Here is a 26,332-nt window from a genome sequence, read left to right as displayed (position 1 = left end):
GCGGTGCCTTGGGTAAGTGTCCTCTGCTACGACAGCAGTGCTGTGGCTTGTTCTGTACCTTCCAACGGCTGCTGAACCACAGGGAGACCTTTCTCCCTTGAAAAATCGGGTAAGGAACCATCTGCAGTGCTCTTTGCTGACTCAGTTATCCCTGTGTGGGAATGCCCTTGAACACCTACACCTGTGTTGTGTGGAAGGTGAACTGCATCTTCTTCATGTAACAGGAAGCACAGCTGAAAGCTGGGGTCAGATCTAGTCCATCTTCCTTTCCAGGAGTAGGAGGAGTTACACGTATTCCAAGAAACAATACTGAGCTGGAGAACGGAGAACAACCATTTCTTGAGCTGCCCAAGATAAGACATGATATGGGGGCGAGGAGGCAAAAACCCTCTGGAGCTTTGTGGACACAGGGGGCCTGAGAGGCCCCCACCACAGCACTTCCCTGCTACTCGTGTTGCCTTAGGCAAAGGTGGAACAGGAAGCTAGGAGAGGAAGGGAGGTTTTACCTGCCGGTGAAGGTAAAGCTTACAGGGGAGCTGTGGATCCTGAGCAGCTTAGCCAGGATGAAGCTCCCTGCAGAGACTGAGGTTAAGCTGGGAAGCCAAGGCTTGTGCTCAGGTAATGGCACTGCCCTTGTGTTTCGGAGCAGGCAGCAGCAGGACCAGGGGGACACTCTATCCAGGTCTGGATGTTCTGCTGGTCGGAGTGAGCGCTCACTGCCTGTGGGCTGAATGGCACAGGAGTTGCTTGGGGCCTTGGGGCTCTGCTGCAGGATTAACTCCTGCCTGACTGCCTGTGACATGACCTGATGTGCCCCATGGGGGTTTTTTTGTATCTCAGAGTATTTTTGGCAATGGCTGCCCATGCTCCAGCTCAGTCCTTATGCCTGATGTCTCCTACCAGCACGCTTGGAGCCATCTGAAACAGAGCAGTAAGTAACCCTTAATCTCGGATTTAGGTGGAAATTAGGTCACCTGACTAGGGCCCTATATTTGGAGCTTTTTTCCTGGCTCATTAACCCATAAGTTGGGCCAGGCTCACAGCAGCTGGTGCATGGACAGGAGCACAGAGCACATCTGCAGTTGGCTCTGCAGTTCAGAAGCCACGTCCAGCTTGGGGAGGGGTCGGGGGGGGGTCCTCCCACTTCCAGAGAACTGTGCAATGACTCCTGGCCCACCGGGATGCAGGCTCTGGAACAGGGAGGCTTTATACACCCATGGTTGCATCAGGCAGCATCCCCAGCAGTGTGAGAGCTGGTTCTCAAGGGGGAGGTCACAGCAGCAGGTGTCACCCGGGATTCTTCCGTCGCTGTACAGCTGGGATCCCAAATTTGCTGCTGCCAGCGGCGCCGGGTGCTCCTGTTCTCCCACTCACCTGTACGTGGCACCATTGAGCTCGGGATGAATCGCCTGCTGGTCTATTACTGACCATGGAGCCGTTGTGACAAAGAATTCCTTATTCACACAGTTCCTTAGGCTTTCTGGGATGCGCCCTGGAGTTGGGGATAAAGGTAGGTCTGTGTCAGGCTTATCACTTTCTAATAAACTATAATTTTTATAATTTCTCTATATTTCTTAGCATAAGGATGGGTGGGAAAAAAATCTCATCTCCCTTGTTTCAGGAGGATGTTTTGGCTGTCCTGAGGTGCAAAGTTGGATACCAGTTTCCCATCCTTAATCCCAACTCTGTGCTTTCAGGAAAGCTGTTCCCTTGAGCCCACTGCTTTGGAAGCAGACAGGAAGCTGTGCCTTCCACCTTCACAAGGAGGCCAACTTTTAGGACAAGATAACCACCCATTTGCTGGAGTATTGTACCCACCACCTTGGAGCAAGCTCAGTTACAGCAAGAGTTGGGCACAGGTGCTTTCATTGCCTTGGAATTTGGTTTTGGAATGCAGTGGCTGTGGTCTGCACCACTCTGTGGGTTAGCACCAGAACTGAGCAGATTCCCTGCTTCCCAGTCCCTTTCTCTCCAGTCACAGATACCAGTCCTTGTCCCATTCACTAAAAATAAACAAACCTCAAAACCCCACCAAAAACCCTCACCCAACCACGAACATCCCCAAATGACAGGAAAGTAAAGTTTGCTTTCTCAGCTCTTTTGCAGCGAAGTAAATCGGGGTCAGATCCCTTTCCCAGTCCCCTGCTGGGACACAGGCAGGGTGAAGCCCTGTCTCTTCCCCTCCCAGCTCCCGTTCCAGGCACACACAGGAGCCAAGCCCAGCATCCCTCTGTGCCGGGTACCTGTGATCGCGCGCCGGATTTCGGTAGCAGCAGCTTCTCTCATCTCTAGTGACGCCTGCTCGCTGTACCAGGCCGTGTGGGGGGTACAGATGAGATTGGGAGCATCTTTCAACGGGCCTTGAGCAAAACTGGGAGCAGGGGGAAAGAGAGAAAAGAATAATCAATGTTTGAAGAGAGAATAAAAGATGTTATGAACAGCAAAAGGCTCGTGGCCTGCCCCCTGCAGATGCAACGCTCCTTCCAAGGCCAGGCTGGATGGGGCTTGGAGCAACCTGGTCTGATGGGAGGTGTCCCTGCCTGTGGCAAAAGGGTTGGAACTGGATTATCTTTAAGGTCCCTTCCATCCCAAATCATTCCATGATTCCCTGGCCCCTCACCTGCAGCACCCAGGCGAGAGGAGCCTGACAGGGTTGTGCCAGCCATGTGCCAAATGGCCATGGATGCACCAGGGAAGGACGACAGCTCCTGTTAAGGGCTCAAACTGAAAACGCACCAGAAGAAAGCCAACGGGGATCAAAAATCAACCCATGGGGAGGTTGGTTTTCATGCTCCAACACAGTAAATGCCTGGGGGTGTCTGCAGCAGTGTGGGGACACAGCCGTGGGTCACCCAGCCCAGGGTGGGAGGGGGCGGACAAGGGGTTCCCCCTGTGGAGGAGCACACTTTCTGTACTTAATGTTTTTCTGTGGTGGGAGAAGCTGCACTCCCAGTTACAACCAACCCCTGGGGCTGTGTGCAAAGGGGCTGTGACACACGGTGGGTGCTGGGTACCCCGTCCATGCCACGACAGTGACCCCATCCCAAGGGCAGGCACAGTAAAGCCAGAGCTTTACCTGAAGGGTTCGGACTCGTGCACGTCGAGCGCAGCCCCTCGTATCCGTCCCTCCTTCAGGGCTTGAGTTAAGGCCTTCTCGTCCACCAGCCCCCCGCGCGCCGTGTTCACCAGGAACGCTCCCTGCCTCATCTGCCGGGAGAGACGGAGTGAGCTGGGAGCAGTGACCCCATCCTAACCCCTGGGGTGCTGTCTCCAGCTAGGACAGCATCCTGTTTTTCGTGCCAAGTGACTGTGTTCCAGCCTCAGGGCAACCCCCATCCCAGTGCACATGGGTTTTCTATGGGAAGTCCATCTTGTGTTGGCAAACAAACCCCACTGTTGCCATCACCTCCACACCATGGGCATAGGGCTCACCCCTCCCAAACATCGTGTGGAGGCAGAGCTGGGTGCCAACAGCTATTTTGGAGGTGCCCACAGGCACTGAGGTGCTGGCTCACTCTGGGAGCAGAGGAATCCATGGCCAGCACGGGCACTCAGGCTGTGCCCACCACAGAGCTCCCTGTGGCCGTGCACACGGGGTGAGTTACCTGCTTGATCGTGAAGTCGTTGATAAGGTGGTGGTTGTGTTCATTAAGGTTACAGTGCAAGGAGACACAGTCGCTCTGGTAGAGCAGGTCCTGGAGGGTGTAGACCCGCTGGACCCCCAGGGACCGCTCGATCCCGTCCTGCAGGTACGGGTCGTAGAAGATCACGTTGAAGCCGAAGGCTTTGGCCCGGACCGCGACCGCCTGCGCAGTGCGACCTGTGGGCAGAGCAAAGACAGCGTGACTTACCTGAGTCCCAGCTTCCCTCCAGCCTCCAGCAGGACTGTCATCAGGGTCCCCTGGGACCACCTGGACTCCCCAGACAGCCCCTGGATGGATGTTGGCTGGAGGGCAAAGCCATGCCCTTTGCACAGGGAGGGCTGTGCTCGGCTCTAGCAAATGTGAGATGCTTCTATTAAAATTTTTAGGGCCATCAGAGCCCTGCCAGCTCATGGCCATTCCAACATTGGGCACCATCCATGGACATGGCAGGGCTGGTGGGGAAAACCCACTGTGCAGCTCTGGACATCCAGTCCTCTGCTGGGTTGTGTCTACCAAAAAAAGCCTGAAAAGGAAAGGAAAAAAGTGCATCCTTTTTTAGGCAACTTGTCTCTGGTAGGGCTGTCAGCCCCTTGTGAAGGGCTGGTTGATTGGGCATAACTGTCATGGCTTGCAAGTGAAGGACTACTATGCCTGCTGTGCTGAGGAGAGATGTCTGCAGCATTGCTGGAGACTTTCCTGCCTGCTCCCACCAGGAGCTCCGTGTGCCCAGTGTGCCAAGCCTCCATTATTTCTGTATCTGTTCGTTTTTCCAGGTAGGAGCAGTGTGGAACCCAGCCCATGCCCAGTCAGTGGTGCACAGCACCATCCCCCCATGTTTGCACACACCTGAATCCATCCCAGTGCCCTGGAGATCTGTGGTTGACCAGGGGACATCACCTGGATGTCTGGATGGACATCCAGCTGGGAGCACACAGCCCTGCCAGACAGACCTGTGCTAACCTGGATCTCCTGCTCTAACCTCACCCACCCTGCCTCAGCTTCCCCAGTTAAACATGCTCATATGAGCTTTTTGCATTAATTAGCTGATGCTGAAACTCTACAGCTATGGGTGAACTTAAGAAAACCTGTTTTACACAGCCCTGCCACCGTGCAGGGCAGAGTGGCTCGGGAAGGGCTGGGTTGGTGCAGCTGTGGCTCAGGGATGGGGTTTTTTGGGGAAGAGAACAGCAGCACTACCAGGTGTGGTCCCAGGGTTTCACCAGCGCTCCTCCAAAGATCCAAACACAGCTCACAAACAGCTCCCATGCCAAAAAACCAGTGTGGGATGTTCCCCCTACTTCACACCGATCCACTGTGGTGGTTCTGGTTTTGGAAATGCCCATCTTGAGTCCCTCCCAGGGCGGTGATCCACACCCCACTCACGCAGCCCCTCGCCCACCTACCGAAGCCGATGAGGCCGAGCGTCTCCCCCCGGATGCGGGCGGCGCCCGAGGCCACCTCCCGGATCTGCTCCACGCTCTGCACCCGCGTCCCCTCCCGCAGCGCCTGGTACAGCCACGTGTTCCGGCGGTACAGGTTGAGCACGTGGCACACGGTGGAGTCGGCCGTCTCCTCCACGGCCGCCGACGGGATGTTGCAGACGGCGATTCCTGGGGAAGCAGGAATTACAAATTACAACCGCGGCCCGGCGAGGCAGGGAGAGGGCTCCTGGCTTCACCCCCACACCGCCCAACCAGCCCATTCTTCTGAGCATTTGGAGTAATGTTTTCCAAGGACGTGTGTGGTTCAGGTGTAGCAGCCTGAAATCTCTGCAAAAACCACCAGTGATGCTCCCCCCCCCGTGTATGTCTAGAGTAAGGAGTCTCAGTTACTCAGGATTAACTCCAGCAGCAAAGGTTTGTGTTGCACCATAAAGTCTTATTCTTGTTAACTTCCATCTACCTTCAAGGTGACTTAAATCATGCTGGCATGATTTAGAGGGCAATAACTTGGTGCCCTGGAGCTGGATGGTGCCCAGCTTGGTGTGGCAGGACCAGCTTTCCCTTCCACCAACACCCACCAAACAGTGGCCTTGAAACACCTCCTGGCAAGACCTGAGGTGACACCACCACCATGGCACCACCAGCCTCTGCCCGACCCAAACACCCACCCATGCTCCTGCAGGAGGAACTGATTGCTCCTGCCACGAAATCTGGAGACTTTCCCAAAATTTGGGAAGCACAGGAAGCACAGTCACGCTGGAACAGCTCTCCCAACCCAGCACTGCCACTGCACACAGCCACTGCCTTGGCCTCAAGGACAGACCTATTCTTCCTTTGTCACAAAAGGTTTATGTTAAGCCACCATGTCCCACTCGGAGCTAAGAGGATGAAGTTCCCTGAAAATGCCTCCCTGGTCATTGCCCTGGCTCAGTAAGGGGTGCAAGGCTGTGCTTAATTTCACACCTATTTAGCAGAGCAGTTAAGCACATGCTTATACCTGGCCAGATTCCACATGATTTAAACACACCTTAAAGATGCATGTGTATTTAAGTGCTTTACTGGGGCCTTTGGGTAGAAACCATGAAAAAATAGGAGATAAAGACAGAGTAAGATATTCAGAAAATCCTCTTCCACTGTGAGGAGCACTAATTCAAAATCCAAAATCTGTTTCTCATCCCCATATCCCTGCTCCCAGGAGCTGCTTTTCTGTTTCTGAACCTGCTTTCCACCCTGTGGCTGTTTGGAAGACCTGTGGAAACTGGGAGAAAAACTGACTGACTCTACAGGGTGAAAAAACCCCAGTGATCAATCCCTGAAATCACTGTCTGCCTCCTCTGCCCTTCAGGTGACAGGACAGGATGCTCTGGACACCATGAGCTCGTAAAGCTGTCTCATTTTACATTCCCATGTCTTCCAAGAAGGGAACATTTGATTTGTGTCAGGGAGTGAGTGCAGCCCAGAAGCCACACTGCCCACCTGCCTGAGTCCCTAATGGAGGGGGAAGGAGGGTTTCCCAAGAAAATCACACATCTGAGTACCACCTGAACTGCTCCTGTCTGCAGGCAGAGGCTGTGGTTGCTCCCGGAGGGAGAGAAGAGAGAAGGTGGCTGGAGGGTGATGGGCAGTTTGGGCAGGGCTCCCTGTCAGCCACAGGTCCCTCCACCAGCCCTGCCAGCACTCAGAATCATAGAATCACAGAATGGTTTGGGTTGGAAGGGACCTCAAACACCATCTTATTCCACCCCCTGCCACGGTCATGAAGACTTTCCATGGGACCAGGTTGCCCCAAGTCCTGTCCAACTGGCCTGGAACACTTTCAGGGATGGGGCTTCCTGTGCAAGGGGCAACCTGTGCCATGGCCTCACCACTCTCACAGAGAAGATTTTTTCCTACTGTCTCATCTAAACCTACTGTCTTTCAGTTTGAAGCCCTTGCCCCTTGTCCTGTCACTCCACACCCTTGTAAATAGTCTCTCTCCATCTTTCCAGAAGGCTCCCTTCAGGTACTGGAAGGCCACAGTTAGGTCAGCCCAAAGCCTGCACTTCTCCAGGCTGAACAAACCCAATTCTCTCAGCCTTTCCTCATAGCAGAGGTGCTCCAGCCCTTTCAGCACCTTGGTGGCCTCCTCTGGACTCGTTCCAACAGCTCCAAATCCTTCCTGTGCTGGAGACCTCAGAGCTGGAGGCCAAGTCCAGCCCTGTCCCCTTGTGAGGGACCAGCACTCACAGAGCTGGAGGACATTGTGCTGCCTTTCCCACAAGCTCCTTACACTGGTATTTGCTCTTGTGCCCCATAAACACCCACAGAGGGTGGTTCAACCCCAGACTCTTGTTCTGGGGGTGTGTTTTAAGGGGTCCAGACCGACCCCCAGCCCCGGCAGTGCGGTGGCCGCTGGCACCGTGTTTAGACTCCGGTCATTTATTGACTGTGCAGCTTAAAATCCACCTTATGGAAAGCAATACCAATTAAACTTTACGCTACATTTGTGGGGAGTCATTACATTTTCTACTTGAAGCCACATCATTTGGCCACCCAATTTGCCAAGTATAAAAAGAAGGATTATGCTGCAGTATCCCATTACTTTATTCTTTATATCTTTCTTTTCCTGATGTTCAAAGCCTCAGAACATTGCTATAATGGATAATAACAATAAGAGTTAAAAACATGAAGAAACCATTACACTGGGAAGACACTGTTCTCCTCTTGAAAAAAAGAAAACAATTCACTATATTGAGAATTGCTTTTTTAGGAATGACTATTTGAGACTCTCTTATCGCAATTATCTCTGGAAAACGGCTCAGGTGAAATAGCTGTTATTCTTCACTTCCCCAGAGATAACCTTTAATACAACATATCCCAAACACGATTGCAGGGCTGCTTGATAGACTGAATCTTGGAATCAGATGATCAAAACCCATTGTAACTTAGCTGCTAAAATCAAGGATACACTTTAGCTCCGTGCAGCTGGTTTGGAAATTGAATGGCCCTGTCTGACAATGTGACCCTCCATATTTTGGCAGTCCATGCAACATGGACCCACATAAAATGCCTTTTTCAAGTTCCAGAGGCACCACTGATGAGATGGCAAAGGAGGCAGCAACAACCCTACACACAATTCCTGCTCCACCATCTGACACAGCACCTTCCCAGCGGAGTGGGCATGACTCAGAGACCAGATCAAGAGGCTAATCTTGCTTAACAAAATATAATAAAACACCCTTCCTCCAATTTTTCTAAGGCTGTATCAACTCTCCTGTGCCAGAAATAGAACTGCCATACAAATATCTGTTGGTAGAAGGGGGCACCTGGAACCAAGGACAGAGTAGGAACGAGGGACTTGGATGGGGCCATTTTAAACACGGCATGAGCCTAAAAGCTGCCTTCTAAAGCTGCACCACTTTGTTTACTTCATGGTCAAGTTTTCTTGTTATAACATTCTCTAGGTTCAAAAAAATTTAAGCTGCACTTGTAATTTTAGAGGCTGAATCAACCCCTTTTGCGGGGGTTGAACAACCTCTGGGAGGCCCTGCCTTGAACTCCGCTGTGCCAGCACAGTCCCACGGGAGCAGCAGGTGCTTGTGCTGATTTTGAAGACCTGGAAGGACATGAGAAGGAAGGAGGGTGCAGAACTGAGACCTACCGAGCTCCCCTGCAGCCTTGATGTCGATGTTGTCGTAGCCGCTGCCTATTCGAACAATGACCCGTAAGGCCTTGAACTTCTCCAGATCCTCCCGGGTCAGAGTGATGGTGTGGTACATCATCGCCCCCACAGCCTCGTTTAATACCTGCAACACAACAGAGAGGTCAGGAGCCACCAGAACACGCCTGGCAGGGGCACCTGCAGCCCCTGGAATCAGGAATATGACACAGGGAATTGTACATCTTTACTGCTGACCTACTGTCAGACTCCAGCCAGCACTTCCCACTGTCACCAAAACCGTCAGAGGTGTGACCCACCAACACCGAGGCCCTTCCCGTTGGGAATGGGAATTGATGAATATCTGAAAATTATGACGCTACATCTGAGTAGAGCAGGCAGAGGAACACCGAGCCTGCTCTGCTGCTCACCTGGACCCTTTTCCATGTGGTTATCTGCTGGTCCCTCTGCTTCCAACCAGCTGTAATTCTGCTTTGAACAAAGAATCAGGTTTTGCAGCAGTGTCTGTTGGTTGAACATGACTGTGTGTCACTCACCACACCTCAACCTCCTTTTGCATGTCAGCAGTTCAGACACCCATCACTGTTCACATCAACCTTTCCTGTCTGTTTTCAAAAGGACCTGAAAAGCTCTGTGTGAGGCTGCACAGTCACACAGGGCTGTGCTTTGTCCTCTTCAGTGAAGATTCAGACCTTAATTGATGCTCACCATAAGTTACCTCAGTGCTCTGGAAACCCAAGACTTAACCAAACCCTCCAAGACTGGCTCCCCTATCAATGTCTCACAGAAGCCTCCATCCTCCTTCTCCCACATTTAATATCTGCAAAATCAGCACTGATTCTATTTGTATCCCTCTTTTCCAGATCATGGAAGTGATCTCTGATCACTTCAAATCTCATTTGAGTTATCTAAATGTGCATGAAGAATACTTTTAAGAGAAGTATTTACAGGTAGTTGAGGTTCCAAGAAGGAACACTCATCCACACAGCACAGGTCTTCCTGAATGATGATCAAACCTCCCCCACTCCCTGCTGGGGAGGGATGAGCTGCTGCAGGTGCACCCAGCACCTGAAGAGACCCACCAGCTGCAGGTGGGATGGTGTCACCAAAGCCACAGCAACAGCACCACAGACTTCAATAAGCATGAGAAATGTTAATAATATTGATCTAAAAAACCTGATGCAAAGAGATAAGGTGACTTTTTTTTTTCCCAAAATAACATCTGGCTTCTAAAACAGCCTCAATGAATTTTAATCTGCAGCGGCTTCTGTTGATGTTTTCTGTTCATCGACTCCAAGTGCAGCTTTGTGCACTTTCTTCTCAAAAACAGTAGAACCACAGAACGGTTTCGGTCGGAAGGGACCTCAAAGATCATCCAGTTCCACCCACTGCCACAGGCAGGGACACCTTCCACTATCCCAGGTTGCTCCAAGCCCTGTCCAACCTGGTCTTGGACACTTCCAGGGATGGGGCAGCCACAGCTTCTCTTGGCAACCTGTGCCAGGGCCTCACCACCCTCACAGCCAAGAATTCCTTCCCAATATCCCATCTAACCCTGCCCTCTGTCAGTTTGAAGCCATTCCCCTTTTCCTGTCCCTCCAGGCCCTTGTTCAAAGTCACTCTCCAGCTCTCTTTGAGACTCTTTAGGCACTGGATGGTGCTTTAAAGAAGAACTGGAAGAGGAATCCCAGATCCCACCGCTCCCTCCCCACATCTCCAGGTACCTTCTCGTGAATCTCCTGAGTTGATTGTGCGTCACAGAACGCGACCGTCGCCAGGTCCTTCAGGATGGGCATCTCCACGGTGCAGTCCCTGCCATCCAGCAGTGCCACCAGGGGCCGGGGGTGCATGGGGCCGTTCATGATCTGCGGGCGGATACCTGTGAGCAGAAGGAGTGGGGAGTTTACACCAGAGGCACAGGGAAGGTGCCCCGGCAGCAGCGGCAGCAGCGGCACCCGCGCGTGCATCCTGTGTCAGATGAGGGGCTTCAGAATCTTCTGAGTTGGAAGGGACCTACAAAGGTCATTGAGTCCAACTCTTCAATGAATGGCCCACACAGGGATCAAACCCATGGCCTTGGCATTACTAGCACCATGTTCCTGTACAAGTTTCGGGGGATGATGGCGATGCCGTGTGAAGTTTCGCACAAGGCCCAGATTTCTCTCTGGGAACACAGCTGCGGTTTTGCCCCCATTGGAGAGGACACCCCGTGGGGCTCGCTCCCAGGACAGGGGTGGACAGCCCTCTTTCAGCCACCTGTGACTTCCTGAGGATGTATCTCCACTGTGCCGACCGTGACACAGGCCATGTCTCAAACAAACTGCTCACACCAGAGCTGCTGGACTATTCACCCGGGATATTCGGCACCTCAGGAGTGAAACCCAAGCCAACAGTCATTTTTTCCCTGACTGCAGGAGGGCCGGGGTTTCGTTACACAGACACATGCTGGCACTTTATCTGTTTTTTTAAGGAATGACTTTACCATTTTGACTACTTCAGAAAGACAAGCACAAACAGAGAACTACTTAAAAAGGGATTACTGGAAAATCATGGGAAGAGCAAGACGCTGAAGACCCCTTTAGCATAGAGGGTTATACTCTGATATATTACCAACTACCAAAAGTTCCATGGTGGAAACGGCAAAGGAGCTCAGCTTACTTTGTATACCCATCATTCTCCAGGTTGAGGTGAGGAAAGAATTGATCACCACTAAGGGCTGCAGAGGTTCCATTTTCAAATCCTTTTTATTGCTCTGCTGGGAATTAACTGGTTCATTTTTGGACACGTCACTTAGAAATTCTTAGGCCTCCTTTTACCACTCAGTAAGGGTGTTTACTACTTTAGGACTCATCAAAGTATCTCAGATATCTCTTTTGTCTGCCCAGGCAGTTTCTGTGAAGAGTACAGGTGAGGGGAGCAGGTGTTCTGGGTATAATGTGGTGTTTTATTTCTGCTGCTGCACCATGAGATGGCTGGGGCTGGAGGATCTGGGCTTGAGTTTTCAAAAAGCCTCTGTCCTTACCAAACCCTCCTTCTGCACAAGAACCTGCCAGGGCTACCAGCCAACATCTGTCTGGCCTTTAAGCGCAGTGGTTGTGCTGATGCTGGTAAGCTGGACACGCACAGGGCTTGGCTGAGGGAACTCCATGGGGCTGTTTGGGTGTATTTTGAAAAGAGCAACACACTGATTTCATTTTTTAAGGCAAAACTAAATGTGCCTTTTTGTCCAGATTGCTGTTGGGTGAGGCATTAAGCAGGATCTCCCCCAGCTGATGCAGATGTGACAGACACAGGTGCTATGGGACACAGCCATGAATCCCAGCCCTGCTGGCACCAGGAGCATCATCCAGAGGAGGGACCCCGCACTGCTTTGTATGAAATGTGGGACAGCACGTAGCCACACTGATTTTACATGGAAAAAATAACTCCATGGAAACAGGCAGGTTTAATGGAGTGGGTTCAGTGGCTTTCTGTTCCTTTTCCATTCAGTATGCTTAAAGAAATGAAGAACAAACCAACCCAGCAGACCTCACCAAAGGTTTTCAGCGGTACACATGAGCACCTTTGGAATAGGTCCTTCACTCCCTCTTTCCTACTCCATTACTGGAAGTAATACATTATATTTGCATGCATTTCATCCAGATGGGAGTGCAACTGTGTCAGTAGGCAGGGTAGAGAGCCGAGACGATTTGGATAACTGAAAGAAGCTTGCGATAAGCAGATAAGCAAGAATAAAAACATGCACAAATCTCCGAGTACTTACACAATCCCCCTGGGCAGCACTATACCCCAGCTAGATTATTTTCTCAGGTTAACAAGCGAGTGAATTATAACACTGACTTAAATGCTTACTAATGTGTATGATCTCCAAGGCTTAGAGCATCACCTACCAGCCTCACACCACAACTGTAAATACTGATGCAGAGGCAAGGTGGCCGTGGTGGTCCCAGCCCCGCTGGGTACAATTCAGTCGCCAACCTCAGTGCCCACCAGGACCATCCTCAGGCAGAGCAGCAGGCACACAGAGGCTGGGGATGGTTTCCTGTGAGTGTGGCACGTGGAAGACGAAACCACGGGTTATCTGAAACTCTGACATTTAATCCGAGTCCCGAAATAAGGGTTTTATTATGCTGCCATTACATAAGCTTCTCTGAAAGTCAAACGAAACACAGGGGGTTTTTTTGTCTTTTTTTTTTTTTTTTTTTAAACAGCATCTGTGTATTTCCTTGGGATTAGGTATGTAATTGTGCATGGTGACACAGGCTTCTTAGGCACGTCACCCTCGCCTGCACCCACAAGTGCAGTCGCTGAGGATGGACGTGGCTAGAACCTGCAAGGTACTCACAGGAATGATTCTCGTTTCTCCTACTCCAGTGAGGGAATTTACTTCAGTTTGACAAGCAAAGTTCTGAAGCAATTCAATACGAGATGGAGTGCATAATGTATGGAAATTACGTTTTAATAGAAACCATTGGCAGGTTTGCAACTTCAACCATGGTCTGTTTTCCTCGCCTGCCTCTCCCGTTGCCTCTCCACCACACTGGATCCATTCCTCACTGTCCTGGTTCCCACCTCCTGCACCAACACACTCAAATAAGACACTTGGGCTGACAAAGCCGAGCTACACTCAGCCTGCTCTCTCTTTTACCTTGGCTCATACAGCACGTTTGTTCTGCATGCAACTGCTTCGTTAAGAAGGAGGTATGCTATGGATCAGAAAGTAATTAAACAGCCAGCCACGCCCCCCGAAATTCTGATCAAACATCGCAGCCATTAACCCTTTCGCTCTGCCACACATTGGGTCCACTCCACTGAGGGTACAACGCTGTGTAAACCACGAGCATCACCACCTCCATGCAGGCAGGGAACCAGCTCTCCTTGGGGCTGGGGTGGGATCAGCTCTCCCTCCCAAGAGCCTCCCAAATGCGGTGGCTCCCATGCCATCTGAAGCTGATTTTTGCTGAGAAACCCCCCAAGCCGTTCTTGCAAAGTTGGGGCAAGTATTGTTCAACACATATTTTCTTTAGGCGTTTTCAGCCACCCGCGGACCCTGGTCAGCAGAGCGGGGAGAGCTTGCTAAGAAAGAGGGAGAGAAGGAAGGGTTCATGGAAAAAAAAAAAAACAACAAAAAAAGCAAGGTTTTTGCAGTCACAGAGAACTCCAACTCCACCCCGGCTCACAGGCAGCGCTGCTTGTTGCGCGCAGCCCCGCGTATAAAGTGCTTTTGTTTCATTTTTAATACACAAAGCCTGCTTGTCCTTTCCTGCCGCTCCTCCCCTTTGCCACCCACTTGTATCCGATCCCAATGGCACCCCTGCCAAGAGAATTAGGGAGTGCTCCCTGCTAAATGGCAGCCTTTGTGTGACCGCAAGACGGCTGGTACTATCTCACCGAAACAAAAGCAGAAGCCATTTGCCTAATTCTTATTAATCTCAGTTGCCTACGCCACGCAGCATTAAAATAAAAAAAAAAAAAAAGGGAAAAAAAGGAGAAAAGAGGCTTTAAACATGTTCCCTTGCAGTATATAAAAGTGCATCAAGAAGCGATCCTGACACTCGCCTGAATTACCCGCTCGCAACCAAGTAGCTACAGTTTTACAGTCAACTACACACTTTATTAAACAAACAGAAAAGAAACAGGAAATTTCCCCTTGCCTGGAAAATGTTGCCTCCACATTCTTCTTCTTATTAAAAACCACACATGGCAGTGGAGGAGGAGGGAGGGAGGAGGAAGGGGGGGAACCCACACACGATAAAATACTACCACTTTTCAGTGCGTTGCCTCTCCTTTCGTCTACGAGGGGATATCTTCAAACAAGCGATCCCGTGGCCCACAGCTGCAACATCTCAAGACAAATGTCTCTTTGAACACGGAGGGAAAAGAAAAGGCTTTTGTCCTGAGCCCCAGAAGAATGGTCTGAAATTGCGAGAGGAGTTACAGTCACCTCTGCGCGGCTCCCAACTCTTCAGAGCACTCCCTCCAGACTTTGCCGAAGCTTTTAACTAATCGTAGTTCTTTCCCAGCCCTTGAATAAAATCATGTGAGTGCCAGCCAAAAAATCTTATGCTATGCACACTAAAGGGTTTGTATATGTCACAGTTGCTTTTCCCCCTTCCACTCCCCTCCTCCTATTGACTTGCACATACGGCGGGGTTTTTTTTCAAGTTGTCTCAAATGGATTTAATCTGTGCCACGCTGCGTTTTATGTTTGTTTGGTTTTTTTTGTGTGTTGTTTTTTTTTTTTTTTTAACTTAAAAATGAAACATGCCTTTCCACGTAGAGCATGTTGAAGGAGGCTCCAGAAACAGGCTGATAGCCTTGAGCAGCAGCACCACAAAAACAAACACAAAGCACTGGGGAAAGCAGGTCTGCGCTGATCTCAGCTGCACCCAGAAACCAGGGACCAAATTCTTTCTTGATGTGTGAATCGATTGGTTTTGAGCATCAGAAACGACACTTGATTGCTGGTAGGATTCACGTCTTCCTGGAGACTTTTATCTCCTGCTCCTGCCCAGTTTGTCCCAAATAGGTAAAAGCAGCCCCACGTCACCGCCCAAGGGAAGGGCTAGAGTTGTGTCAGGGGAGGTTTAGGTTGTATACTAGGGAAGGTTCTTCCCCCAGAGGGTGGTTGGGCACTGGAACAGTCTCCCCATGGCAGTGGTCACGGCCCTAACCCTGACAGAGCTCAAGAAGTTGTTTGTACAATGCTCTCAGGGACAGGGTGGGATTCTTACAGCAGGGCCAGGAGTTGGACTTGATCCTATTGAGTCCCTTCCAACTCAGGCTATTCTATGATTCTATGATTGTCACCCCAATCCCACACTCATTCAGGATGTAGGGCAGTGCTGCTGTGGGACATGGTGAAGGAGGGCAGGCTGTACCTGTGCAATGCCCCATCTCCAGAGCATGGAGTGGTTCATGGCTTGGAGCAGTTGTTGGAGCAGTTGTTTTTCCCTCTTTCCAGTTGCCATTGTCATTGCCAGAGGCAGCAACAGCTACAGACAACACTCATCCAAGAAATAAGAAAAAAACCTGCACCCTACTCCCATTTAATACCCTCAGTGCTGCATCTCCATGGTGTTACTCCATCACTGTTTTATCCCTGTCCCACTGGTTCCAACAGCATCATCCCTCCTCTCTGCAGACTGCAGGGTGTGAACCACTAGGGCTGATCCAAGGAAAACACCCAGGAGAAATGGGCAGCAATCCATTGGTATACGTGGTCCACTAGCAGACAAGGGTCCTGCTGACCCTGTTGGGTGTTTCTGGATGCCCAGGAGCATCCTGGAACTGGAGGATGGGGCAGGAACAAGGAGAACATAGTTTTATTACCTGAACCTGGTACTGATTTGTAACACTGATGCATAAGGACCTGTCAGTCTCCATAAAATCCAGTCTCACAGTACAGGACAAGGAGATTTAGGCACATCTTTCTCTGGAAAGCACAATGCCATTGCTTGAGCACTTCAAATTTCCCACAGATTTGCTTTCCCAGACATCACCACTGCTTTACAAGCTGGAAAGCAGGGGTCCCAAAGTGCCTTTCCAAGGTGGCCCAGGGGTCCCCACTCCCTGGTGGCCCAGGGCCACCCTCTCCATGGCAGGCTGATCCTGTCTCAAGAGTACATGGAGGGGAAACCTCTGGGTTTCCCCCCTGAAGTCATAGATAACACAAGGGGGTGGAGGGGTCGAGCTGCATCACCTGCCAGCAGAAAGGTGAGTGGCAAAGGTGCCAATGAAGGTTTCTGTGAGGACAGGGATGTTTTGGGAAGGCACTGGGATGGTCCCAGAGGACCATCCTCCTCAACCACAGCGTGCTTACTAGTGATGCTCTTCCTTTCACTTCACTTTTCCAGTTAAGAAATGCTTCTCATAATAAATGCATACGTAAAAATGAACTAAGACACAAATCTTATCTCACACTTAGGGGGAAAAAAACCCCAGCAAACAGATATTTACTGTTTTTTCTAATTGCAAATACTCTGGAGGCACTTGGTACTGTGCAGACAGAAGCCACACAAATTCACGGTAAGTTTAGAAAGTGACATCAGATTTTTTTTTTCTTTTCTTTTCTTTTCTTTTTTTTTTTTTAAGCAAAGCATCTTGGAGACTGCCAGGACCCTACCAGGGGAAGACTGTAAAATCTTCTGCTTCAGAGGAGACCTGGATGTTTGAACTGACGCAAAGCAAAGCCCTGACCTCTCCAGCACATTTCCTCCCATCAGCACACAGGAGCTGGACTTTGGCCAGTTCCCTTTTCAGTAACTTTTCAGGGCTTCCTTCAAGAAAGTATTTTTAAAAATTCATGGGAAATTCCCGTATAAAACAATATCCTCATTAGCTGATAGAAGCACCGTGGGTACAGTTCCCAGCTGAACTACAGACACAGCAGCAACAAAGAAGTGCTCAGTTAAAATATATATATATATATATATATATATGCAAGGTACTTTCTCACTCTTATTTGAATTCCTGTAGACACACACACCAGAAACACCACCTTTTGTGTACCCTGTTAAAGCACTGGGATAAGTGTTACCCACTGCTGACGCCACAGGGATGCAATTCTGGGGCACAAAAGCCAGGCACAAGCTTTCCAAAACTCTGGAGCACTTTTCTGTGGAGTAAACTCTAGGATGAACTAAATCTCATCCAGATACAGCTGCAAGGATATAAACTGGTATTAATGCAATAAAAGAGTAATGGAATAATAACACGTGGCCTGTGCTACATAACAAACTGTGGGTGTTTTGGTTATTCCCAGATTGTCAGGTCAGTAAATCCGTGTCTACGAACACCAACCTCCCCAGGCCACAGGTGAGTTAAGGAGTGACTTCAAGAGGAGCTAAGCAAGGTCTAAGGTGGAACTCCTCATGGCCATACAAGGTGATGGGACACAGGGGTGCCTGAGGGATGCACTGGGCCCCAGGGCCTCCAGGGACCCTGAGGAGCAGGAGTGCAGAGGAGGGAATAGATGGATGGATGGGATGGCAAAACCAGGGAGGCAGTGGGAGCTGCCAGGGCACGGGAGAGAGACAGCAGAGCAGATGGAGAGGCCATATGGGGTGGTGAGGGATGCTACCAAGAAAGCTAAAAGAAGCACCTGGGAGAGAAACTGCTTGTTCAGAAGAGCTTGGTTTCTTGTGTTCTTTTTTTGTAAGAGAAGGATGGGGAAAAAAGGGGAAAAATCCAGTTAGGGTCTGTGTGATGGTTATGATTCAGACACCATGCAGGCACTCAGACTGTCCCACTGCCCAGGACTGAGCTTTGCAGCTCCTATTAAAAAATATGAAGAAGGTAGCAAAAATCCCAACAAATTCTCCTTGAATGTGCTCCATTACCAAGCCCAGTGTTGGAAACAAATTCCTGGTGCTCAGTGGACAGCTTTCCTGATATTATCCAGTACTCTCTCCCATGCTGCCACTTGAGCTGCAGTATATCTCCTTTATTTTTCATGGGTGTGATGTTCACCTCTGAGCCACACATTCCAGCCATGTGGCATCATGCAGGAGGGACGACATCCCGCGCCAGCTCTCCTAAAGGTCCCTCCCTATCCTCTTTATCCAGTTATCTTTTCCCTTCTATCCAAATGGAAACAAAGTACAGCAGTAAAAAAAACAATTGAGCTGCTCCAGGAAATGGACAGCTTTCATTGTTTTGGATTTTGGTTGGGTTTTTTTGGTTTTTTTTTTTAAAGATAAAATAAATAAACCCAAGGAGAAGGATTCTGCTGCCAGGGGAGAGTTGCTGAGATTGGCCATCTGGGCAGGAGGCTGCTCGGACTTCAAACTGCCCTGAGGGATTCAGAGGCTGTAAAGATGTTTTGGAATATGACATAGAGAAATCAAGGCTACAGACGAGCCTGTCAACCGGCAGTGACAGCGCTGGCATGGAGACAGCCTGGAATTCTGCTGCCTGAGACCCCCACCAGACCAGAAGCAGGGCTGTCCACAACGTACCAGCACTGTGGGGTGCAAACTTGGCTTTATCACACAGACAGACCACTGACAGCCCCATGGTTTAGACTGGGAATTTCCCTCAAATTGAAAAAAGAAAAGGTAAACTATCAAAACAAGCACTTGGATACAGTTTTGGGAAGTGAGAAGGATTCAATCACACCAGCTGTCCATGTGCCACCAGCACCTTTGGAAGTTGTGTTTGCACATTGATAATGAGAGATTCTGAGTGGAAAACAAAGAAAATGCCACGTTGGGAGATACTTGTAGGAATAAAATTATGCTGTTAACCACTGACATTAGTCCTACACATTAAGCTGGACAGAAAGTGCTCTTAATCTTTTAAGCAACATATACACAGGGCTTCCTATGTGCTGCTCTGCTTTGCTCCTGGAATTCCTGAGATCTGCTGGAGGTTCAGACCTCACAGGAGGGTCGAGACAGTGTCGGAGGAGATTTTGTCTCTGGAGAGACAGGACCTAGTTGCTGGGGTGGGAGCCTGGGCAGCCTTTTGGAAGATAAATCCTCATTTCCATGTCCACCTGTAGCTGTTGTCATCTAAAATCACTCTTTTACAGCCAGAAGGGACAACAACCCACCGAGGATCCATCCCAGGCTTTACCTCATGCTCTTTCCATGAGGGCAGTGTGGGAGCCTTCAGTGAGAGCCCAGCTTGACTGTAGGAGCCTCCCCAAAGCAACCTTTGGCCAAGCACAGAGTGCCAAGAAGGGCTGGCAGCTGCCTCAGCTCCTCCTGCACACAGTGCAGATGGGCCAGGGAGCAGCCGAAGCCCTGGCCTGGGGCAAGGGATGGCTCCAATCCTTCAAATCCACCCGGACATCTCCAGCGCCTTCATTCAAAGTGATAAAAGGCACAGGAGTTTCCAGCCAGGAGCAGTGAGTGATGTGCTCTGGCAGACAGAGCAGCACATGGGCTGTCCCTGGGTTGTCCCTGAGCCCTGTGAGCCACACCATGTGTGTTCCCGGGGGCTCTTCCACAGCTTGCATGATGCTCGCTCGCTACGAGAGGAAAAACGGTGAGCTCACTCCAAACCCACAGGTCTTGCCAAGGCCTCGTCCCTTCTAAGACCTATTAAAATAGCTCCTGGGCCCTTGCCAAGCTCACAGGCCCAGCTGGAACCGTCTGTTCAGCGACCCCACTGCAAGGTCATCCCTTCTGGAGACCGGAACAGCCACCGCTCAGCCTACGGACGGGAACATTTCTGCTGAGGGCACGGGACCTTTGATAACTTTCTCCTCTCTCACATCCCCACCCCACTTCCACAGCGAAGATTAAATGAAGGAAATCTCAGCATAGAGAGGAAGATCAAGAACTGCCATGGTTCCCAGCTTTTCTCCAGCCCAAAAAAGGCTCCTGCTTTTGTTGTCCTAGTTTCTCACCACTTTTCCCCCATTTCTTTCCCCTTCCCAGTCTGTACCTGGTGCTCCTCTGTGCTCTCCTATCACTCTTGGAGGAATCTGAGACCAATTTCTCTTAGTGCAGAAAGGATGGCAAAATGGAAGTACACAAGTGAGGGGATAACCTGGGAAAGTCCTGGGAGGTGATGAATGCCTGCAAATCCCACTCATTTCCCTAAGATAAACACCCTCACTTCCCTGTAGCACTGGATTATAACCAAGTGAGAAAAAAACCCCCAAATACTAACATTTGAAAGCACTTAACTACAACCTACTTGCTATTAAAGTTGATTTGCTTTTACAACTAATGCTTTACAAGTCTATCGTAGGATTTTATCATGGTTACACTTTAAAAAACCAAACAGGGCACACATTATATCCCTGTTGACACTTAAAGCAGCGCAGAACCATAAAAACAGGGCAAACAAAACTCCAGGCTTGGCAGTGACCACCAAACCCCACCTGCTCTCCAAGGGTTAGCAAACAAAATCTGTGCTCCACCACCTCTGCATCCTGAGCGTGGCCTCAGCCTGGGTGGGAAGTCCCCGGAGGCAGAATGCCCATCCCGGAACTCCCCAGCTCCTGGCCCTTCTCCTCTCAGCCAGGGAAGTCACTGAGGTCACCAGGAAACCCACCATGGAGGAGGACAATGCTCAAGCACATGCTCCAGCTCATCCCATGTTTCAGCTTGCGCTGTCCGTAACAGCAACAGCTCCCTGGATGGGGCTGATATTCCCTCCAGGCACATTATCCAGGATGTGCCAGACAGGAAGGTGCACTGTCATGGGAGATAAAGGAGATAATTGCACCACACAGCACTGGAAAGAGGTACAGAAGAATTGATTTTGTCCTTTGAGGAACAGTTTACAGAGGGAGGTTTTTCACCCTGTGGGGCTCTGAGCAACCTGGTCTGGCTGAAGATGTCCCTGCTCATGCAGGGGACTGGACTCGATGACCTTAAAAGGTCCCTTCCAACCCAAACCATTCAATCATTCTATGGATCCCAGTAGTTTCTGGGTTTTTTTGAGAAAGACTGGTTGTACCTCAGGCAGTATTTCCCAGTCATGACCACATTAAGAAGACAGAGCTCTATGTGTAACATCCTAGGAAAAACATCGAAGAGAAACTCACTCCTGCTTCAACCCATGTTCCCTAACCAATATATTTGATTATTTTCAACATTGCTGTAAAGCTGTCTTCCCAGATACATCAGTAAAATGAAGAAGGATCCCACACTGTGTTTGCAGCCACCTTCCCAGAGGAGCTGGAAAGCTCAAGGAATGGGGTGATGTGGGGTCCAGCAGCATCTCCTGCCCTGACATCTTTCTGAGCCACCTGCAAGCCTGCTCACTCAGCTGGGAAAAAAAACCCATCACAACCCATAACCCCCCCCCCAAGAAACCTCAATCTCTTTATCCAACTTCTCTGAAAAAAGATTTTAGAGATGCCACACAATACAGCCCTTTTTAGCTATTTGTGCCCTCGAGCAATGCATTAATACAGCTGAGACTAAGCTGGATTGAGGGAATTTTAAATTGGTGTACTGGATGATGTAGAAGGCTATTAAAAAAAAAAAAAAGGAAAAATAATAAGAAAAAAGCACTCAGAAAAGAAAAAAGGAAACACTCAACAAAAAACCAGATTGCAGGCTGAAGATTTCATGAGGTCAGGGTGAACACACAAAACCTCTCACTGGAAATGTTATTAATAATAACATCTTATTCCCCGGAACAGAGAAATTATCTTGATTAATAACAACACACTCATTATTTACAAACTTCCACATCATAGAATATGATCATTTAATCACATTTTTTTTTACACTGAGGGCAAAAATAGTGGTGGTCAGAGCAAAGAACTCTGTATATTAAACTCAACCTCCTTAACACTTCTGACTTTGCAGCTCTGTAGAGTCTCACTGGCTGCTCACCAATAACTCCTGGTTCTTGAGAGCATCTTGAAGTTGGCAAAAGGGCCTTGTAGGTATTTCAGCAAGAAATAAGAGCACGACCATAAGGATTTTCAGGTGCACAAAAGAACACACTTTTGAGGCTGAATGGAGAAATTTTGACTTCTTAGAATCATAGAGTCCTTTAAGCTGAAAAATCCTTGAAGATCATCAAATCCAACCATTCCCCCAGTGCTACCAAGGCCACCACTAACCCATGTCCTCAAGTGCCACATCTATACAGCTTTTAAATCCCTCCTGGGATGGGGACTCCACCTCTGCCCTGGGCAGCTGTGCCAGGGCTGGACAGCCCTTTGGTACACAGATGTCAGGTTTCTATGAGTAAACTTCAAGCCAGAAAAAAAATCTTTTGTAATTCAGGGGTATTTAATCTTTCTTAAAACGTCCAAATCAAATTTAACCAAGTGTGATATTTTTTTGCAACTTGCTTTTGAATTCAATTCTTTCAAATATCCTCTGAACCTTTCGAAAATTTAATGAATTTTATTTTTAATGCATTGTGCACTTGCAGAGATCTGAAGAAAAGCACATGGTCCCAGAAGCACATGTGTTTTTTTCTAACCATACAAGCTGGTCTAATAAAAGATATTATCTGTCCCTGCAAACCTTGTCTGGCTTCAGTTTTCCAGGCTGAATAAAGATAACCAAAAGTTTAATGATTAACTTTCCCATTCTTTATCAGGCTTTTCCTGGCCTCTAGCATTCCTGCCTGGCTGCAAAATACGGGCTGCAGGTCTGGACAACAGCCTCTGAACCTAAACATGGCCAGAACAGCCCAGAACTCTTCCAAAAAGATCTCAGCATCACAGATGTGATTTCTTTTGGTACAATGGAAGAAAGCTCCAAGTAAGGACCAGGGAGGAAGCTGTGGTGCCTCCAGCTCACTTCACCTTCCCCATCCTCTCTAAGCTTTGGAGGCTGAAGTAAACCCTTCCAGATCTTTCCATCCAGGTTGTTCTTGGGCCCTGGATGAAGAACGTGCACCAGGAATGGGTGAGAACATACCAAACATTTTTTCTCATCCCAGACCCTAAAAACATTCCGTGGATTAGTGATAATCCTCAGCCACATATTTCACATCTTAAATTAAGACAGGGGGTCAGGCAATGCCAACTGAACACCACCACCAAATTTTTGATACCGAAAGCACCCATTCACCCTGGGACCCTCCATCTGTCAGCACAAGTGATGATCACCCCAGCAAGGGTTTCCACATGAGTTTTTCCTGTGCATTCAGGGTGGGCTCAAGTCAAAGCAGCGTTAAAGCCCCATCATTTTGCAAATACCACCCCTGCAGCTGCTCCATCTCCACCTCTCTCACACCAGCTGAAGGGCACTAAGCCCTGTCAGCCCTCTGGTTTATGGAAACCATGTTCAATGTCCAAATATTACACAGTTCCTTGGGTAATAGAGCTTGTAACCTCCCTAATTTATCATCAGTGTTTAAAATAGTATCACTAACAAGTAATGACAGATGAAACATCTTAAACCAGAGCTATTTAAGATAAAATAATCTAGAAAAATCTTTGCTAATCTGCTCCATTTCTGAGTAAAAGAAATACACACTCCCTGGGTTTTGTACTAAAACAAAAATGAACATTGGTAGAGCAAGTGAAATCATCTACAAACACAAATCAACCTTTTCTCCTTGTGAGCCAGAGTAGCCCAAGGGATAACGGCACGATCACGCTTCTGATGTATTTATACAGCACATTTCATCTTCATTAATCCAGATAACACACTGGCAGATCCTTATTTTTCAATTCCAAGAACCATGAGCTATTCCTGTGCTACGGCAGTTCGACACCCACCTCCCCCCCTGACCATGTGGGGCCCCACAGAGGTCTGACCACCACTCTGGGGCACCATGGATGACTCGCTGATTCCTACCCTCCCATTCCCTTGGGAAGCGGCTTGTCCCAGCTCCAGGCTGTGCTCCAGGAGCCCTCAAAATCCACCACACACCCCTTTGGCCACAGAGTGGGGCGTGAGGACCTCACCAAAGCACAGGGCAGCCCTGTTCTTGCCCCCCATGGGGGGGCAACCTCAGCAATGCAACAAGAGCTGAAGGGAGGAGATCAGGATGCCGGAACAAAGAATTCCTGCCCGGATTCATATTATCTCTCTGTTTTTCCTGAGCTGGTGTTTTGGTCAATAAGGTGTCTTATTTTCTTGTGCATGCAAAGTATTTGCTACAGTGCAACTCCCACGGCTGCTGGGAGGCATTTCCTACAGGCATCCTCAGCACATTAAGACACAAATAAAATCCAGACTGTAGAGAAACTGACTGCTCTTGAAACCACGTTAACTCTAATGGGCTGAAAATATCTTCATTTTTATGTCTCTTCACTATCACAGAGAAGAAAGTCGGTGCTGATGTAGGTAAGCTCAGGATATAGGTTTATCTAATAATGTATACTCGAGATAGTGAAAAATATTTCACATTTGCCTACAGTTATAAAACTGTAAATCACACTGAACGATATCACTGCAGTAAGCTATTTTCCTCTAACTGTTTTCACTATTTTATTGGTTCAATAAAACCCATCACCTATCAACCCAAGAGCTGTAGTTATACACATATGGTTATTCTCAATTAATCGTTTGGTGTTTGGGTTTTTGTTTTTTTTTTTAAGTTTCAAAATTGTGCCCTAAACCCACCAAAGTGAAGTATGGCAAAATGAACCAATCAGGTTTCATTTCTTTGTTGGGAACAAAGTGGGGAAAGAGAAGGAAAGGGAGAGTTTCAGAAAGTTGACAAAGTTTCCTGCCTTGCGGTAGGAAGTAGTTGGCAAAGGAGGGTGCTGATGCATCACACCCCTCTCTACATGTTCATACACTTGACTAGATCATGCAGATTACAAAACATACCAAATGAACTGGGTGAGCTGAGAGAGCTCCCTGTGGTCTTGAAAAAGAAGTTCCTGCAGCAACAGTGATCCTACATGGTGCCTGGGTCCTGGGGATCCCAAATCCCCTTGCACAAGAGCTGCCACTGACATGAAACCACCCCACTGGCTGTGACCAAGAGGCACAGGCTACTGGGAAAGAGATGAAGACAGACACGGTACTCATCAGGACAACCAGCTACAGGAGCACTGCACAGTGTCACACACAAATATGCCCCTGTTTTCAGCATTCATTCCAGCATTCATTCATTCTCCACACCCGAGAGATAAGTGTTCAGTACTCAGTGTAATCTATTCCTCTAATTAAAAGCTTTGATAATAAAATTTGAAAAATCCAATATAGCGCCAAAAAATCTGTAGCACTTGGTCAGCTGACTTTCTTAAGAATACAACGATGGCTTTGCAATTACCACCAATTCCCCTTCCATTCAGTGGCATTACTTTCAGCAAGAGTTTTCCCAAATCTCTCCCTGGCTCTCAGCCCAACAAATGGGTCACTTTCCTTGACCTGTTGTCCTCTCTCTGTGAGCAGACAACTTCTGTGCCCATTTGTCTCTCTGAAGGCCTCTTCCTTCAGAAGGAAAAAGGAAGGTGATTCTTCTGTAGAAACTTGGTAGAAGTTGCTCTCAACACTAAAAATTATAGAATTCTAAAATGGTTTGGGTTGGAAGAGACCTCAAAGACCATCCAGTTCCACCCCCTGTCAAGGCTGCTAAACCAGATTGTTTCAAACCTCGTCCAACCCAGCCTTGGACACTTCCAGGAATGGGGCAGCCACAGCTTCTCTGGGCAACTTGTGCCAGGGTCTTGTCATCCTCACAGGGAAGAGTTTCTTCCTGATATCTAATCTAAATCAATTCTCCTTCATCTTAAAAGCCAACAGAGAAATCCCTAGAAGAAGAGATGCAGATTTGTCACAGGGTCTGGAAATGATTCCCTGAGTTTACCAAAACAAGCTATTTTGTTGCTTCTCAGAAAAAGCAGAACTTGAGAGGTGCCAATCCCTCTCAGTGCCAGGTCTGAGGTCTTACCAACTGACATGGATGGGTTTTGTGACTTTTTGTGTTGCTTTGTACATAATCCAAGGGTCACAACTCTTGTGAAGGACTCGTCTTCCAGCTCTCAGTGAATGAACACGATGGATCTGTACCAAATGCAGCCATGCTGTTGTGCTCTCTGGGGGCCCTGCAGGAGGTGTTGGTGAGAATATAGCACAGACACCCATGACAACGAAACATCTCACCCTCTCTTGACTCCTGTCTTTGGACTGTCTGCTATGTGAGGTACAGAGTGTGCACGGGAACTCCTCCTGGCATGTGCCTGGATTCAAGCAACC

At 48.9% G+C, this 26,332-nt stretch overlaps 1 protein-coding gene across 3 annotated transcripts in view; it reads right to left on the bottom strand.

Moving 5' to 3' along the window:
* Positions 1-26,332, bottom strand: part of CTBP2 (C-terminal binding protein 2) — a 138,822-nt gene that overhangs the window by 1,744 nt on the left and 110,746 nt on the right. For all 3 annotated transcript variants that reach the window (XM_027705727.1, XM_027705728.1, XM_027705726.1), the window contains 7 exons: positions 10,469-10,623; positions 8,727-8,871; positions 5,048-5,254; positions 3,606-3,820; positions 3,077-3,207; positions 2,244-2,371; positions 1,375-1,492 (listed from right to left, as the gene is read on the bottom strand). In XM_027705727.1, coding sequence (XP_027561528.1) covers positions 1,375-1,492; positions 2,244-2,371; positions 3,077-3,207; positions 3,606-3,820; positions 5,048-5,254; positions 8,727-8,871; positions 10,469-10,623 — 1,099 coding nt within the window. The remainder of the gene's footprint in view (positions 1-1,374; positions 1,493-2,243; positions 2,372-3,076; positions 3,208-3,605; positions 3,821-5,047; positions 5,255-8,726; positions 8,872-10,468; positions 10,624-26,332) is intronic.

The sequence above is a fragment of the Neopelma chrysocephalum genome, unplaced genomic scaffold (genome assembly GCF_003984885.1).
Source record: "Neopelma chrysocephalum unplaced genomic scaffold, ASM398488v2 Primary Assembly neopelma1_347, whole genome shotgun sequence".
NCBI classification, from domain to species: domain Eukaryota; kingdom Metazoa; phylum Chordata; class Aves; order Passeriformes; family Pipridae; genus Neopelma; species Neopelma chrysocephalum.
This window is presented reverse-complemented; position numbering and strand designations above follow the sequence as displayed.